At 39.3% G+C, this 14,414-nt stretch overlaps 1 protein-coding gene across 1 annotated transcript; it reads left to right on the forward strand.

Moving 5' to 3' along the window:
• The first annotated feature begins 255 nt into the window (after positions 1–255).
• Positions 256–13,414, forward strand: PYGO1 (pygopus family PHD finger 1). Its single transcript, XM_014874137.2, has 3 exons — positions 256–382; positions 4,742–4,827; positions 6,577–13,414. Exons 1-3 carry the CDS (start codon positions 334–336, stop codon positions 7,696–7,698), a joined length of 1,257 nt encoding a protein of 418 aa, XP_014729623.1. The 5' UTR covers positions 256–333; the 3' UTR covers positions 7,699–13,414.
• The last annotated feature ends 1,000 nt before the right edge of the window (positions 13,415–14,414 follow it).

Consider the following 14,414-nt stretch of genomic DNA (forward strand, 5'->3'; position numbering starts at 1 on the left):
GGCGCCCGCAGCCTGTGGGGGCCCTGCCCGGCGCGGCTCGGCGCTCCGCAGACCCCCGGGCCGCCTCCGGGCAGCGGCGCTCCGCTCGCTGGACCCCGCCTGGCCTGGCCCCCGCCGCGAGCTGCGGCGGAGCCCTCCCGCGCCCAAACTTTGCAAAGTCTCGTAGATCCGCTGCTGGGGCGGCGGCGGCTACGGCAGCAGCGGGCGGGGGCGGCGGCGGAGGAGGCGGGGGCGGAGGGGGCGGGGTGCGGGCCGGCGGCGGCGGCGGCGGCGGCAGCAGCATCAAAGAGCCTCGATTCTTGCCGCCCTGGGAGCCATGCGCTGCTGTCTGTAATGTCAGCGGAACAGGAGAAGGACCCCATCGCGCTGAAGAGATCCCGAGGTACGGTAGGGGCTGGGCCGGGCCCCGGGGGTGGCCGCTGCCGGGGCCTGGCTCCCGTGCGGAGCGCTGGCCGAGCCGCGGGATGCGCGCACCGCCCGCGCCGGCGCTGCCCGCCGGGCTCCCCTCGCCGCGCTGCGCGGGCCGCGCCGCCCCCGCCGCGCTCCCTCCCTGCGGCTGCGGCGGGGCCGGCGGTGCGGGGGCCGCTCGAAGTTTGGTCGGTGGGGCCCGGCCGGGCCCCGCGGGCTCCCGCAGCCTGCGGGCCTTGAACAGCAGCCCCGGGGCTCGCTGTGCGCGCAGGTGTGCCCTGCGGGGGAGGGCGGCGTGCGGTCCTGTCTCTGTGTGTCTGGGGATGTGCGGCACATTAGTATGCAGCGAGCATACTGCTGGTGCAAGGGAATACGGCGGCACTGCCACATGTCCGAGTTCGTGCTGATGCAGAGCTCGTAAATTACAGTTGAGTGTTCTCTCTTCTGCCCCCAGTCCTGCCTCCTGTGCTTGAATCTAGCTGTGATTTTGTCTTTCCCTTTTCGGGAAAACAAATAAATAAAAAAATCTGAATATTATTCTTTAGTAATAGCACTGGCGTGTGGCTCTGGTGAGGTTTGAAGTATGCGTTTCTTTCAAAGGTGTAGGCAGAAGGGCAGAAATGCAGGGTCTCCTCTGACTTCGGCAGTGCAGCTGACTTTAATGGCAGTGTCATATCAGCCTGCGTAGTGATGGTTGTGTCCTTATAGTCCTTACACACAGAAATGCCTTTCTGAATGAAATAATCAAAGACAGTAGGATGGGTGACAGAGTTGGGTGAAAATCATGGCAAAATTATAAAATCTGCAATTTAGTGCTTCTAGGTTTCTTGTCTCCTGTTTTGCCTCTAGAATTCTATTGTTCTTGATGTTTTAGGCATTTTTCTGGTTGGGTAAGTGGGAAAAGGTGTGGATTCCACGGTGCATATTGTCATTGATTTACAGTTTGCTTTTCTAAAACTGTTATAGTAACAGCTGGATTGCGAGCTTGAAAATGAGAGAATGAAAACACACAGCAGTGTTACAAAGGAGACTGGAAATCATTAGACTCCTCCACTCTCAAGCCCTGATTTTGCAAATATTTAAGCATATATGGTTTCACATGCTGGAGTTACCCACCAAGTTCCACCCGATTACAGCTTAATATCAAAACTGTTTACAGTCTCAGGGCCACAGAATAGGCTTACCAAATCTGGTTGAAATTAAACTATTTTTAGTTTTCTGTCTATAATGAAAAGTTTTTTTAGCCGTTTATGTTTCTTGGGAAAATGTTCTTACTGAGATAAAGCACTGTTTAAAAAGACTCTGACATCTATCCTCTAAAAACCTAGACAGTGATTTATCAGTGAATATGAAAATATTCCATACTGTATTTGCAGTATGTTAAGTATGGCATAAATTAAATGCAAAGTCAAAATCTCTTAATGTATAAACAAAACTGTAATTTGCAGTTCTCCTAACTAACACTGAAAGTGTCTATCTTAGTATGGAGTATGAAGTAAAAGAGAATAGGAGGCTTATCTCTTGTCCTTTGCCCAAGTGTGAATGGCTGAAATTAATTTTATCTGTAGTTTAATAGGGGAATAGTTATCAGATATGTAGTTATTTATCTCTTTAGATCCATGAGATAGATGAGGTCCCAGTCAAAAGGATTGTAATTTTGCCTGAAAAATTAGTCTCAGACAAGGAATAATTTTTCATTAGTGCAGCGTTTTCCAAAATGCTTGGTACACTTTTAATGAAAGTCTGTGTGGTAGGTACCAAAAGTGACTTTGTGGAAAGTTTATTTTGGCTTCATGAAAATGAGCCTTATTCACTCTTTTTTTGGAGGTATGCTAGGACTAACATTCTGTTTCCTTTCATGTATAAATTAAATCATTATAGAACCCACAGGGAAAATATAAATTCTTAGGGCTGAATTAAATCATTGGCCTCACACAGTGAGAACTGAAAATACAAAAGCTTTGTGCCTTTCCAGACACAGGACTCCCCTCTGTAAACCGAGGCATGGGAATGGCTTCACCAATGAAAGTAATTCAGGTAGAAATTGATGGAACTTGTCACTGGAATTCTAATGTTCATATGCTTATGAAGAATGATACCCCAGGGAGGGAATTTATACATAGTTTTATAAAGTTTAAACTTCAACTACTGTAAAGCAGCACTTGTGTATGACCCTCAGTATTCTACTCGATCACAAATTTACTGAGTTGTTGAATTTATTAAAAGAAATCTGGATATTTGGAGTATTTTGCTCTCAGTGGTTAACATCATTTATGTTTTAAGAGTACAGGGACATGAACAGGAGTGTGATTTATGCAGCTGTGAGGAGTAGTGTTCACAGTGCAATCTTACACTAAATTTAGTATAAACTTATAGGAACACTGGAGAAGAAGATGATAGGAAGTGCAGGAACAGTTTTGAGAGAAGAGATTATAAAGAAGATGATTTATAGAGTTGAAATTTAGGGGAAATTTGCCATCTTTTTTTATGTAAAACTTTATGCTGTAATCATTTAGTATCTACAGGTAATGCAGTGGCAGTGCTTCATAGCACACTAAGTATATGCAGTATTTTATATTCTAAATCAAGGCAAAAAGGTCTCCTTTTAAAGAGTAATCCCTAGTTTCTCTGACAGTATCTTAGGCTACAATATGCTATGTGCAAGTATGAGAACTTGGTTGTGACATCATCTTGTCTTTGAAATTCAGACTTAAAATTTGATAGGTGTTGATCTGGGATCCGTAAATCTTCCTTATGTGTAATGAAAAGTAAAATCAAATATCAACAGTGACAGCTAGAGCCAAAAGGAACTTATTAAAGCAAAGGCAGAACTGGATTCTTACTTGAAGTAGGACTGGTAAATTCCTTGAAATCTCAAAAAAAAAAAAAAAGGCAGGGAGGAAGGAAGTGCTAGGAATGAAAATTTTTCCGGCCTCCTTGGATCAGGAGTATTTCAAATAACTTGGATATTATGGTCTGTGTAGAGTAGGACTGCTGCTTCCCTGTGAGATTTTGTGTTCCATTGCTGAGTAGTCCTAAAGCTGGTTTACCTGTCTGCTGGGAGCAGTTGTCTAACAGGGCAGTGTAATGTCATACGTTGTGCTGCTTTGCATAATACTGTTGATAATTCACAGTTATCTCCAGCTTGTCTTTGGTAATGAAGACCCGTGTGTTCAGCTGAATGCTTGCATCTTGATAAAGTTTGACTTGTATTCTTGTAACCAACAACAGTAAAAGTTTTAGGTTGGATTGCCTACATACTCTTCTGTTATTATATATTTATATAAAAGAGCAAATAAGCTGTTACCTTAATGGACCTGGGAAAAAAAAGAATTACTATGGTTTCTTAATAAAATGATGTTAGTACTTTAACATGTGTTGCTCTCATGTCACCTGAAAATGCTTCAGCTCAGGGTTTTCTTTGCATTCCCATATTGTGGCAATTTCACATGAGCCCATGAAGACAGACTGACTGGGATAATAATGGGTGTGCTATATTTATTTTTCATCTATGGTCTAACGAGGGTTTAAAAATGAAAGTCACAATTTATACAAACTGTAGAACTTGTCCCACTGTTGTGAAAGGTGAAGAATCCCAGGTGAAGTACAGATATCTCTTTGTATTGCTCAAGGTCAAGTCTGATTGAGCAACCAGTGAAATTAGCATTTCTTACTTCTTTTTGTGCCAGGACAATCTTGCTCAAATAGAATAACTATTCTATGAGGTTTCTGCAGAGGTGGGCTGGTTCACTTATTGGCAGGTGTCTTTTTGTTTGATCAGGTCTTGCATTTAATGAAATTTAGATTTGATGCACTGGGGATTTGTCTAAACAACATGGCAAGTTTTAAGTGGTTTTTCTTCTTGGATCTACTACTGTTTGCTTTTCCTTCATGGTGGATTGTAACACTGTTGTATATTGCTACACTGAGTTTGATAAATGCTGTGTCAATGTGAGTTAAATAAGAGGTGAGTCTTAGACATGGCTTTTTGCAGTTCTTTTGAAAGTTTTGTGATTTACACAAACAAGAAATACTTCTAACTGGTGACATGGAGATGTTAAGAACCAAGGGATAGATAAAAATAAAATAAATGGAAATGTTTATTTCCATAAGAATGAGCATGAATGGGACATGAAAGTGGTAGTAGACAGGTAGAGGAGGGATGTTAACTTACCTCTAGATGTGTGCGCCTTTAGGATTTGCAACATAAGGCACCAGAGTCAATGCAAGTTTAGTATTTGTAAGATACCTGAGGCTGTGGTAGTTACAGGCAAACTTAAAATATAGTCTGCAAGAAAATTAATGCACTATTGCACTGATTGGCGTCTTGCAGGTGGTGACAGTGGATTGGATGGGTTAGGAGGACCAGGAGTTCAGCTTGGAAGCCCTGATAAGAAAAAGCGCAAAGCAAATACACAGGTAAATTCCCTTTGCTTCTTTTGAATTCTTAATAAACAGTGCACTCAGATGTTGTTTGCTGGTATGACTGTCTCTCATTGTTCAGAATATCAGTTTGTTGTCACAAATAGCAGCTACATACGAAATATTTCAGTTTTACTTTGAAGCTGAAATCTTCCTAAATACTAGTTACTTGTGCTGAAGTTATTTTAATCCCTGTAAGTTGCCAAAGACATATAAAGAGAGGAGCACAGTGAGGCTGCAACAACTTGTATTTTTACCATAGGGATTTGATTCTGAGACAGACTTTTTTTAATGACTTGTAACCATTGGTAGAAATCTGTACAGCATGAGTAGTTGCCATGAGACTACTTCTCTTCTTACTTCCATTCCTCTGTGTGTAGGCTTGTGGGCTAATGAATCAGTACAGTTTGTTAATGCTTTGACCAAACTCTTGGCATACTCTGCAGGTGATTTTCAAGCAAAAGCTAAGGCAGGTACAGCTCCTTTCCAGTGAATCCTTGCAAGGTGACATGTCTATGCAGTTTTTCTTTCCAGAAAAGAAAGCCTCAATACAAAATATCTTAAGCAATTGGATATCTATAATGCCAAGTTTTCCTTTGTGTTTTCATTCAGCTCTGAGTGAGAGTGTTAATTTGGTACTGCCCAGTGGGAATACTTTTATTTATGTAGGTAAAATAATCACTTTCTCCTAGGCTTATAGAGTCCTAGGCTTCAAGAGTCCATTGAAATGTGGATCTGTTTTCTTCATTTTTGTTTTGTTTTAAAGTAGTTATGCTGAAACCTGCTCTGAGAAATATTCAGTTACTTTACAAGGTTTCACAGCTCTTTCTTGGTGGAGTTTGCTTGTGTTCTGGTGCAGTAGTAACTCTAGAGGACATGGAAATCAGCTTATGTTCCTTCTGACCAGGTTAAAATTTGCACTGCAGCAATTTTTAATATATTTTAAAAATAATTTTCAGTCTTAGTTTATTAGTACTTAGGAGGAAGTGCTTTCTGTGAGCACAGTTAGTGTGAGGGTGAACCCAGTAGATGTTCCCTACCGGCTAGTCTAGAATGAATTTCAATTGTATGATTGCACTGGTGACATTTAAACACTCTGGGCTCCATTAAACACTTGATTATGTTCTGTAACCAGAGCATAATCCTCGTGTTTCGTACCTACTGACTGTGCTGTGCAGACTGTCCACAATCACTGAATGCTCTGTTTGCTATAGAAATGTACAGCACAGAATATTCCACAGACTACAGAAAATACCAGTCTGCTGACTCCTATATTCTAAATGCCTTTTTTAGCATTTTAGTACCCTTAGGTTTATATATTCTCATAGAAGTGGGGTGTCTTAAGAATTATATATTCAGTAACATGAACTCAAAATGAAATTAAGGAAATGCTTCAAATCTGCTCTTCAGCATTTGGAAATACTTTGTGTATGCGACAGTTGGATTTCTGTATTGTTGCTTGTCTTTTGTAAAAGATTATGAAATAGAAGTCGCATATCAAGTAGTATTTTCAACTTTTAAAACACTGAGACTACTATAAATCACCACATTATCTGGAGCCCAACTTCCTCTCCTGCCTCTGTACTGAAATTTCAGACAGCCTGGCAGGGTACAGTGGTTGAATTTTACACAACAGCTGAACAGTTCTTTCAGCAATTGCATTGCTAATCCAGAACCTTTGTGGTTGGTCTGTCTTGCAGGGAAATACTAAAACTAATTAAAGTGTTCTATTTAAAATATTTGTAGGGGTCGTCATTTCCTCCTCCATCTGAATATGCTCCACCACCGAACCCAAGCTCTGACCACCTTGTAGCTGCAAATCCATTTGATGACAACTATAATACTGTGTCTTATAAACCACTTCCTCCAGGAAATCCATATTTTAGTAATCCTGGTTATCCTGGCTTTGGAGGCTACAACACTTTCAGAATGCCGCCTCACATGCTGCCCAGAGTGTCCTCACCCTACGGTGGTTCTTACTCCCTCAGAAACCAACCACATCCTCTTCCTCAAAACCCTGTTGGCATGGGTTTTAGTCGACCCCACTCTTTCAGCTTTGGTCCGCATGATAACCCAGGTTTTGGGACTCAGCCACCTTATAGCAGTGGTCAGATAAATCAGAATGTCAATATGCCTGCTCAGCATTTCAGGCCAAATCCTGGGGAGAACTTCGGCCATTCTGGTCAGATACCTCACCCTGATATGCCAACTAACTTTGGTCCTGGAAACAATCCAAATTTTCCAAATTCTCAGCTAGAGTCAAACCATTCTTTTGTTCCTCCACCAAACACATACAACCAGACAAAATCGTCAGCACAAAAGCAAGACTTCAGTCAAGGTACAAGCAAAGCATCCAGCCAGAACACTGCTGCTCATCAGCATCATCACAGGACAGAGGATGTTGTGAGTCAAGGTAACAATGACCTGAAAAGTGTTACTCGAAACAATGTGGTAAATCAGGATAACAGCCATTCTAACAGTGCTGATAACACCAATGCTGGCCACTCAAACGGGACTCAGAGCAAATCCCGCCAGCCTCGAGGTACTGCTGAAGGATGCAACTCTGAGAAGAGCAGCAAAACACCCCTGCATCCCAGTCGTCATGGACACTCGTCCTCTGAACCTGTCTACCCGTGTGGAATTTGTACACATGAAGTCAACGATGACCAGGATGCCATCCTGTGTGAAGCCTCTTGTCAAAAATGGTTCCATCGGATCTGTACAGGCATGACCGAGTCAGCCTATGGCCTTCTCACGGCAGAGGCATCGGCGGTGTGGGGCTGTGACACTTGCATGGCTGACAAGGATGTGCAGTTAATGCGCACGAGAGACACTGCAGGACCACCTGCACTGAACACAGAGGGCTGACAGCCTGAATGCGTGCTCGTGGAGCAAATACTTGCTATGAAAATTCGGTTCCAAATTGGGTACTTCACTTTCTGCAGACAATCAGTTGTGTTTGATTGATGTCATCTTTTTTTCCCTAATCTGTTTTCATTCATAAACTTCCATCTCAGCTTTTGTACTCTTAGTTCTATGTGTGCAAATGTTTTACAGGATGGAATATTTTTTGTTTCTGATTAAACTGCAACTGGCAATTGATCGGAAGTAGGATGAGCATTGACAATATTAGTGAAGGAAAAAATGTGCCTGTATGAATAGCCCTAATTTGCTAGTGTGTATTAATGTGTTAACTAACACTAGCATTTAGTGCTTGGTTTTAATGGTACTATATTTGCAAGTACTCATTACTTTGTTTTTTTCTTTTGGCATGAATGTCTGTTATTGATGTTCTTGCTAGCCTTTCTTTGAATATAGTAGAGATGATATGGAGGAATGTGCAGTACTAATAGTTGTTATTTTAGGGTAAATACAGAGAATTTTGTATGTGCTTTTTCCTATTTTTGAAGTCAAGCATTAATGTGCTATTCAAAATCATGAATTCATGCTTAGTAACACAATGAAACCCACTAACTATTACACGTTTCTGTTTCCTTGAAAAGGCAATAATCTCTTGACTTCTCAGCAATTACTTGCTGAAGGCTCTTGCTAGGTCTTGCATTATTTGGAAATTGTTGTGAAATAGGATTAAATTGGAAAAAGAACACATCGAGTTTATGAAGTCCACTGCTTTAAATCTAGAGAATGCCAAAACTAGGGTTGCACATGTAACCTTAATTCATTTATCTTGAGGACATACCTTGGGATACAGTCTTTGCATCTTGTCATGGTTGTGCAGTCATGCACTTCTCTCTCATTCTTTCTCACTGATGGTTCCAGTCTCCTGCCTCAGTGCTGCCTGAGAATTGTGGATGAAGCAGTGCACGGAAAATCCTGCCCAGCTTCTGGGGCTGTCAGCTCCAGCCTGCTCAGTCACCCTGAACTTACACAGTGCACTTGGCATGAAGGAAGGGGTAAGGCAATGGAGTGTGCTCTGCACAGGCTCCGAATTGCATGATCATTTGGCTAGCAAAGTCTTTAAACCAAATTCCCACCACTGCCTGAGCCAGTTTTGCAGTGAGAAGGTGGGAAATCTAAGGTGAAGAAAGAAAATACAGCTGTCATATCAGGTGAGTTTAGATCACATCAGAACTAAGTAGTCAGAAGTTTAGCTCCTTTGCTAAACCTGATATCCTACTGACAAGTATGAATGGCACTAGAGCTTCATGTGTAATGCTAAGAAATTAAATTTTAATAAGGGTAATTTGATCTTATTCTTGATCTCAAAAATAACCTTCTTTTTTGAATGTTGGGAATCTAGCCTTGAATAGTTCAGCCTTAGCAGTGTGATGAAGTTGCATGTGTGACTGAAAAAGTTTCTTTTGAGAGAATATAGTTTTGAATTAATAAAAGGAGGCATGTGATAACAGATTCTGCTTGGAATATGTACCACTGTGCTGGAAACAATCTTTAAATAGCAATTAAATCATATGTCAAGCTTACAGGTACTAGTCATGTTCCTTAATGTGATAAATTTTGCAGGTCTGTGATGATGAGGGATATAGGAGTTTGTAGAGAATACAGTCACCTAATAAAGAGGTAGTTTTTATGGTAAGCCGTGCAAATGAGTGAAAGTAAGGCCTGTTTGATAGTTCACCATCGTGTTTGATTTCAGTTGGGCTCCACTGTGTACACTGCTGGAAGATACTGTGCAGATCTAAACAACTTGTTTTATTTTAAAAGTGAAAAGTTTTGCTGTAAAAGTGCAGGAGTTTTTGGGTTTTTTTGGCTTTCCTGTCATCAGGAAAAAGAAAATAATATCTAAAGTGTAAGTGACATATTTCATATCTTGAGAATTTTCCTGTGTGGAGATGTAAAGTGTAAGATAGATCCAGAGCTTCTGTGTTCAGCACTAGTTGCTTTAATTTAGTACATTAAGTAGACTTAATCTTGTTTTGTTAGAGGTGTGATTTTAAAACCCCCAACAAAATCCAAACAAGCAACAGCCTCTGTTAGAGAGATTTATTCTTCAGTAGTTTTCCTAATGACTGACAGACTTTGAATTTGCTTTTGGTACCTGAAGTAGCAATTAAACCAAACCTTGTTTAGGTAGATTTGTTCCTCTGGGAATCAGTTTAATCTCTGCAACAATTACCACTGTGAACATAATGGAGCTGGTTCACACCTACTGTAATGTAAATGAAATGAAAATTTTGCTCAGTGTAAATTCAACCAAAGCTCCAGTGATGATATTGTTATCTTTCCCACTCCCACACCCCATGCCTCTTGTGAGATTTTGGGGCATTTATTCTCCGAAGTCCAATTAGTGTTTTAACATTTTGGAGCAGACATTGTATTTAAATTAGCCATCTATTTCTTAATCTTTTCCTCAACCCAACATGAAGTTAGGCAACTATTTTCTAGATTAGCTGTTGGGACATTAGTATTTAAATATAGTGTTCTTAAATACTTAAAATCAACTGGAATATCATTTTATAAGGCCTTAAATTGTGTATTTGTGAAACTTATTCTAACAATTTGTTTTAGGTTTTTCTAAACTGGTATTGGGTTTGTAACCCAGTAAATTTTCTGCATTTATTATCCTGTAAGTTCAAGGCATTAGCAAATGTCAATGATATAAAATAAAAACAAATGAACAACCAACCCCACACTTGTTAGCACACTGATCCTAGAGATAGGACTGACAAGGATCTCCAGAAGTCATGCAGCCAATATGCTTGCCCTAGTGATATGCTCTTGGCATACTTGAACTCTTTATCTAGAGAGCAGTTATATTTTGGTTTTCTCTGCATGTGATGACTAAGTAGTAGTTCAAGTATGCACAGGAAAAACAGCAATCATGTTTAATTAGTAAGGTACTAGGAAAATGTCAGCTGATTAGCATTAGAAGTTAGTTCTAGAATGATAGGTGGGAGGGAGGGGGGGAGGGCTGACTAGAATAGGTGAGGTTTTTTTGTAATACATTAAACAATTTGTATTGAACTCTCATGTGCTTCTTTCATTACTGGTGATTTAGACTGTACTGGTGCTGCACACCAAAAATATTGCAAAGATTTTGTAAATCTTGCAAACCTTAATATTTTTATGGGAAATGCCTGTGTCCTTTTTAAATAGTTTCTGGTCATGATCAGAAATGCAGCCTTATATTGCTCCCAAATTTCCCCCCCCCCAGGCTGAAATAAACAGGTATAAATTGGATTGTGCTGTCCTTAATATTTTTTGCTAGTTACCAATTTTAAATGAGAAAATATGTAAGTGACAGTGCTGGATACAGACTAGAGGGCAGGTAGCAAAAATCCTGTTTCTTCCTGTTTTACTCATTCCTTCTACAACTTGAAACTAGCAGGTTAACTGTGCCTGTCTCTTCTGAAAGAAGATGGGACTGATGCTTACTTCCAAAGGTTGTTTAGAGGCCGAGTTATTATTTGACATCTTCAGATGTAAGAAGCTAGAGAAAAGTAATGAAGTTCGCTCTACTTAAAAATATAATTTTGGGGGCTGCTCCAAGAGGATTATACTTTGTGACCTCTGAGGTTTTTAATCTAAGAACCAGTTTTTTAATCACATTTTCCAGGCTTAATTGCAAGCATGTGAGAATTAATGAAGTCAGTGAAACTGCATGCACACAGTCAAGAATGTTTTAAAGTGTTTGCAGTTTGGGGCCTGTGATATTTGCAAGTGAAATGCTTTTATGGTTTGAGATTTTTACAAAATCAGTGGTGTTAAAATGTAGCACCTTTTTAGCATTTGTCTTTATTCCAACTTAATACACTAACACATCTGCATTAAATATATCCCTTTCATTTTATAAATAAACATTGCCTGTCAGTACAAGTATTGGTGTAACATTTTTAAAAAAGGAAGTCATGCTTCTTATCATGTTGTATGTGACTTAAATGACTGTTTCATATTAAAACTAATCTTTCCTTATGTACTGCTTAAATATACCTGTTTTGGGATATCAGTTCAGTACTTTTTATACAATCTTGAATGTGTTCCACATTGGTGACATGTATTTTTGCAACAACTTTTTGTTTTGATTTTAAATTAGAGCATGTCTGATGTAATACATGCATTAGTGCTGTGGTGTGTGACAAAGTTAATGTATGTAATTCAAATTGGAAAAGTTTCCAGACTTTGTCCAACATTAACCCTGTGGCCAGGGATTAAATTACTATGTAATACAAATTATTTCATACCATGATGTGTTTTAAGCTACTCTATGAAGTATGTGAAACATTATTGTTTATGGATTGGTAGCTGGTGAGGTATCTTGCATAGAATGAGGTATGATAGATGGTAGCAATTAATGATAATTAAAACTGAGTACCTTTCAGAACACACAGCACTGATATGCATTATCATCCTGTTGCCATTACTTAATATGAATTTCTTAATATTATCCACTGGTAAATGGGTGAGCATTTGGTAATCAGCTTTTGGGTGTGAAAATTCTAACACTCTTTACTTGTTTTACAAAGCATATAATTTTTTGTATGTTTTTTTAAGAGGCATATAATTTTTTTGTCTATTGGATGTGATTAGATATATGCAGGAGGATGTAGCACTGGATGTATTTTAAAGTTATTCTGCAGTTGCTAAGTTTTGGCAGAAGCTTTCTATATTAGAATAGACTCTTCCCTAAAATTGGAAACTAAGTGTACTTAGCAGAACTCTTTAAGGCAATATAACTATCCTACACTACATCTTGAGTTATGCACATTCACTTGTTTAAGTGGAAGTGATAACTTCTGCTTTATATAGAAGAAAAGAAAGGTCCCTTTAGTGGCCTAGTGCTGTGTGTCATCAGTTCTGGGGTAATTAGTTCTGAGTTATATTCAGGCCCTCAGAGGTGCTGCCTCTAGCTTGAAGTTTTCAGTGTCACCCTTTGTTTCCTGGTGTAGAAATGGCTTATGCCAGCACCATAGGGAAAAACTATTTCTGTGTTGTTTACCATAAATAATTTTCCTTTTCATGTTCAAAGAAACTGTCTCAACTTTTTGATCCAACCCCAGCTTTTTACTTGGAGACTTGTGTGCTGTATTTCAGGAATTGTTATACTGGAGACATTTTGGGATTGGAGTTATCAGAGTTGTCTGTTCCTAGACACTCTTCTTTTTCTCTACAGAATGGTCTAAATCTGAACTTCTATATAACTTAAGGAGGGCAAGCTCTTAATATATTATTTTTTCTTTTTGTTTTTCTTTCTTGATAGTTTGTTTTTCTGAAATGTGAAATCATATGAAGTTGTTAGGGATTTTTATTTAAGATGTGGTCTTTCCTCCAAGCTTGTGTTTGTGGCCGTTACAGCCTTCTGACTTGGAATTTTTTGTTCACATTCTCCTTTTAGAGTTAAAAGCGAGTAGAAAAAGGCAAGTTACCAATCTACTGCCATCCAAACAATGCAAAATATAAGATGATTAAGATTGTTGACATTTAATTTTTTTTTTTGTTAATAATGATGTGATATTTTTACCTTTTAGAAGAACATATATCAGAATCTGATTCAAGTGTTCTTGGAAAAATCTATATGGTAGACTTTGTCCAGCACTGTATGTAACTTTATTGCTTTCTGTTGTCTGGTTTCAATTTCTTTTAAAATAAAGATAATTTTTGTGGGGAAGTTTTCTGTTGACTTTCTGAAGATGATATAATGCCTAGATGGGCTCTTCTAATGTTCTGCCTGTGAGAATGCATTTGGATTAGGTGTAATCCTGCAAGAAGCAGCGTGGTCATATGGATCAGAAAATACAGCTCCTGCCTCTCTTGGAGAGCTCCACTGTTCTTTAAAGGTGTTAATATGCAGTAACTTCAAAGCAGATCACAAAAGGTTTTGTGCCTTCAGCCCCATTTCTTTCCTCACAGGATGGGAGGGGAGGCTCAAGCACCATTTGTCCAAATAGCTTTTTTAAAATAACTTTCTGCACTTAGAAAGTGATTATACAAAGAATTATTTATTCCAGTTTATAAAATTATTAATAAGCTCTTCCTGTTAGTTAAAATGCCAGAACTAACATATACCAAATCACTGCGTTACAGCAAACAGTTTAATGCAAAACAGCTTCTTGGAATAAACAGTCTTATAAAATGCTTCTGCTTTTTGTTAAAAATATGGAGGGATGAGAGAGAATTTAGAAAGGATTGGAGAAAAAAAGGTTAATAATTAAAGGTGAGAAAATGTAAAGGGGTTATCTAAAGGATTTTTTTTTCTTCCATATATTAGAACTTCTGAAGCCATTAGAAGTGAAATAACCCCAGAAAATATATTATGTATAGGCATCTGGAAGGTCCAGAATATTAATAATATTATTAAGGTTTGTCTGGAACATAAATCTGCATCCTTCATAGCACAGGAGATGGGAATTTAGGAATCAGATTTTCAATGGAAAAGATGATCTTCCACTGCATGCTTTTCACTGCAGACTTTCGACTGATAAAGTTAGTGCCAGCAGAAGAACCGTGCTGCTTGGGCATCTCTTGTTTATTTTGCAAGTGTCACAGCAGGAGCACAGCAGCTTGTCCAGGTAAGGCTGTGGAGTGGGTGGGACAGAGGTGGTGGTTCTGCACATACACATCAATTCAAAACTTTTAAGGTTGATCCAAGACCTTGCTGAATCCCTTTT

The sequence above is a fragment of the Sturnus vulgaris genome, chromosome 13, assembly GCF_052056855.1.
Source record: "Sturnus vulgaris isolate bStuVul1 chromosome 13, bStuVul1.hap1, whole genome shotgun sequence".
NCBI classification, from domain to species: Eukaryota; Metazoa; Chordata; class Aves; order Passeriformes; family Sturnidae; genus Sturnus; species Sturnus vulgaris.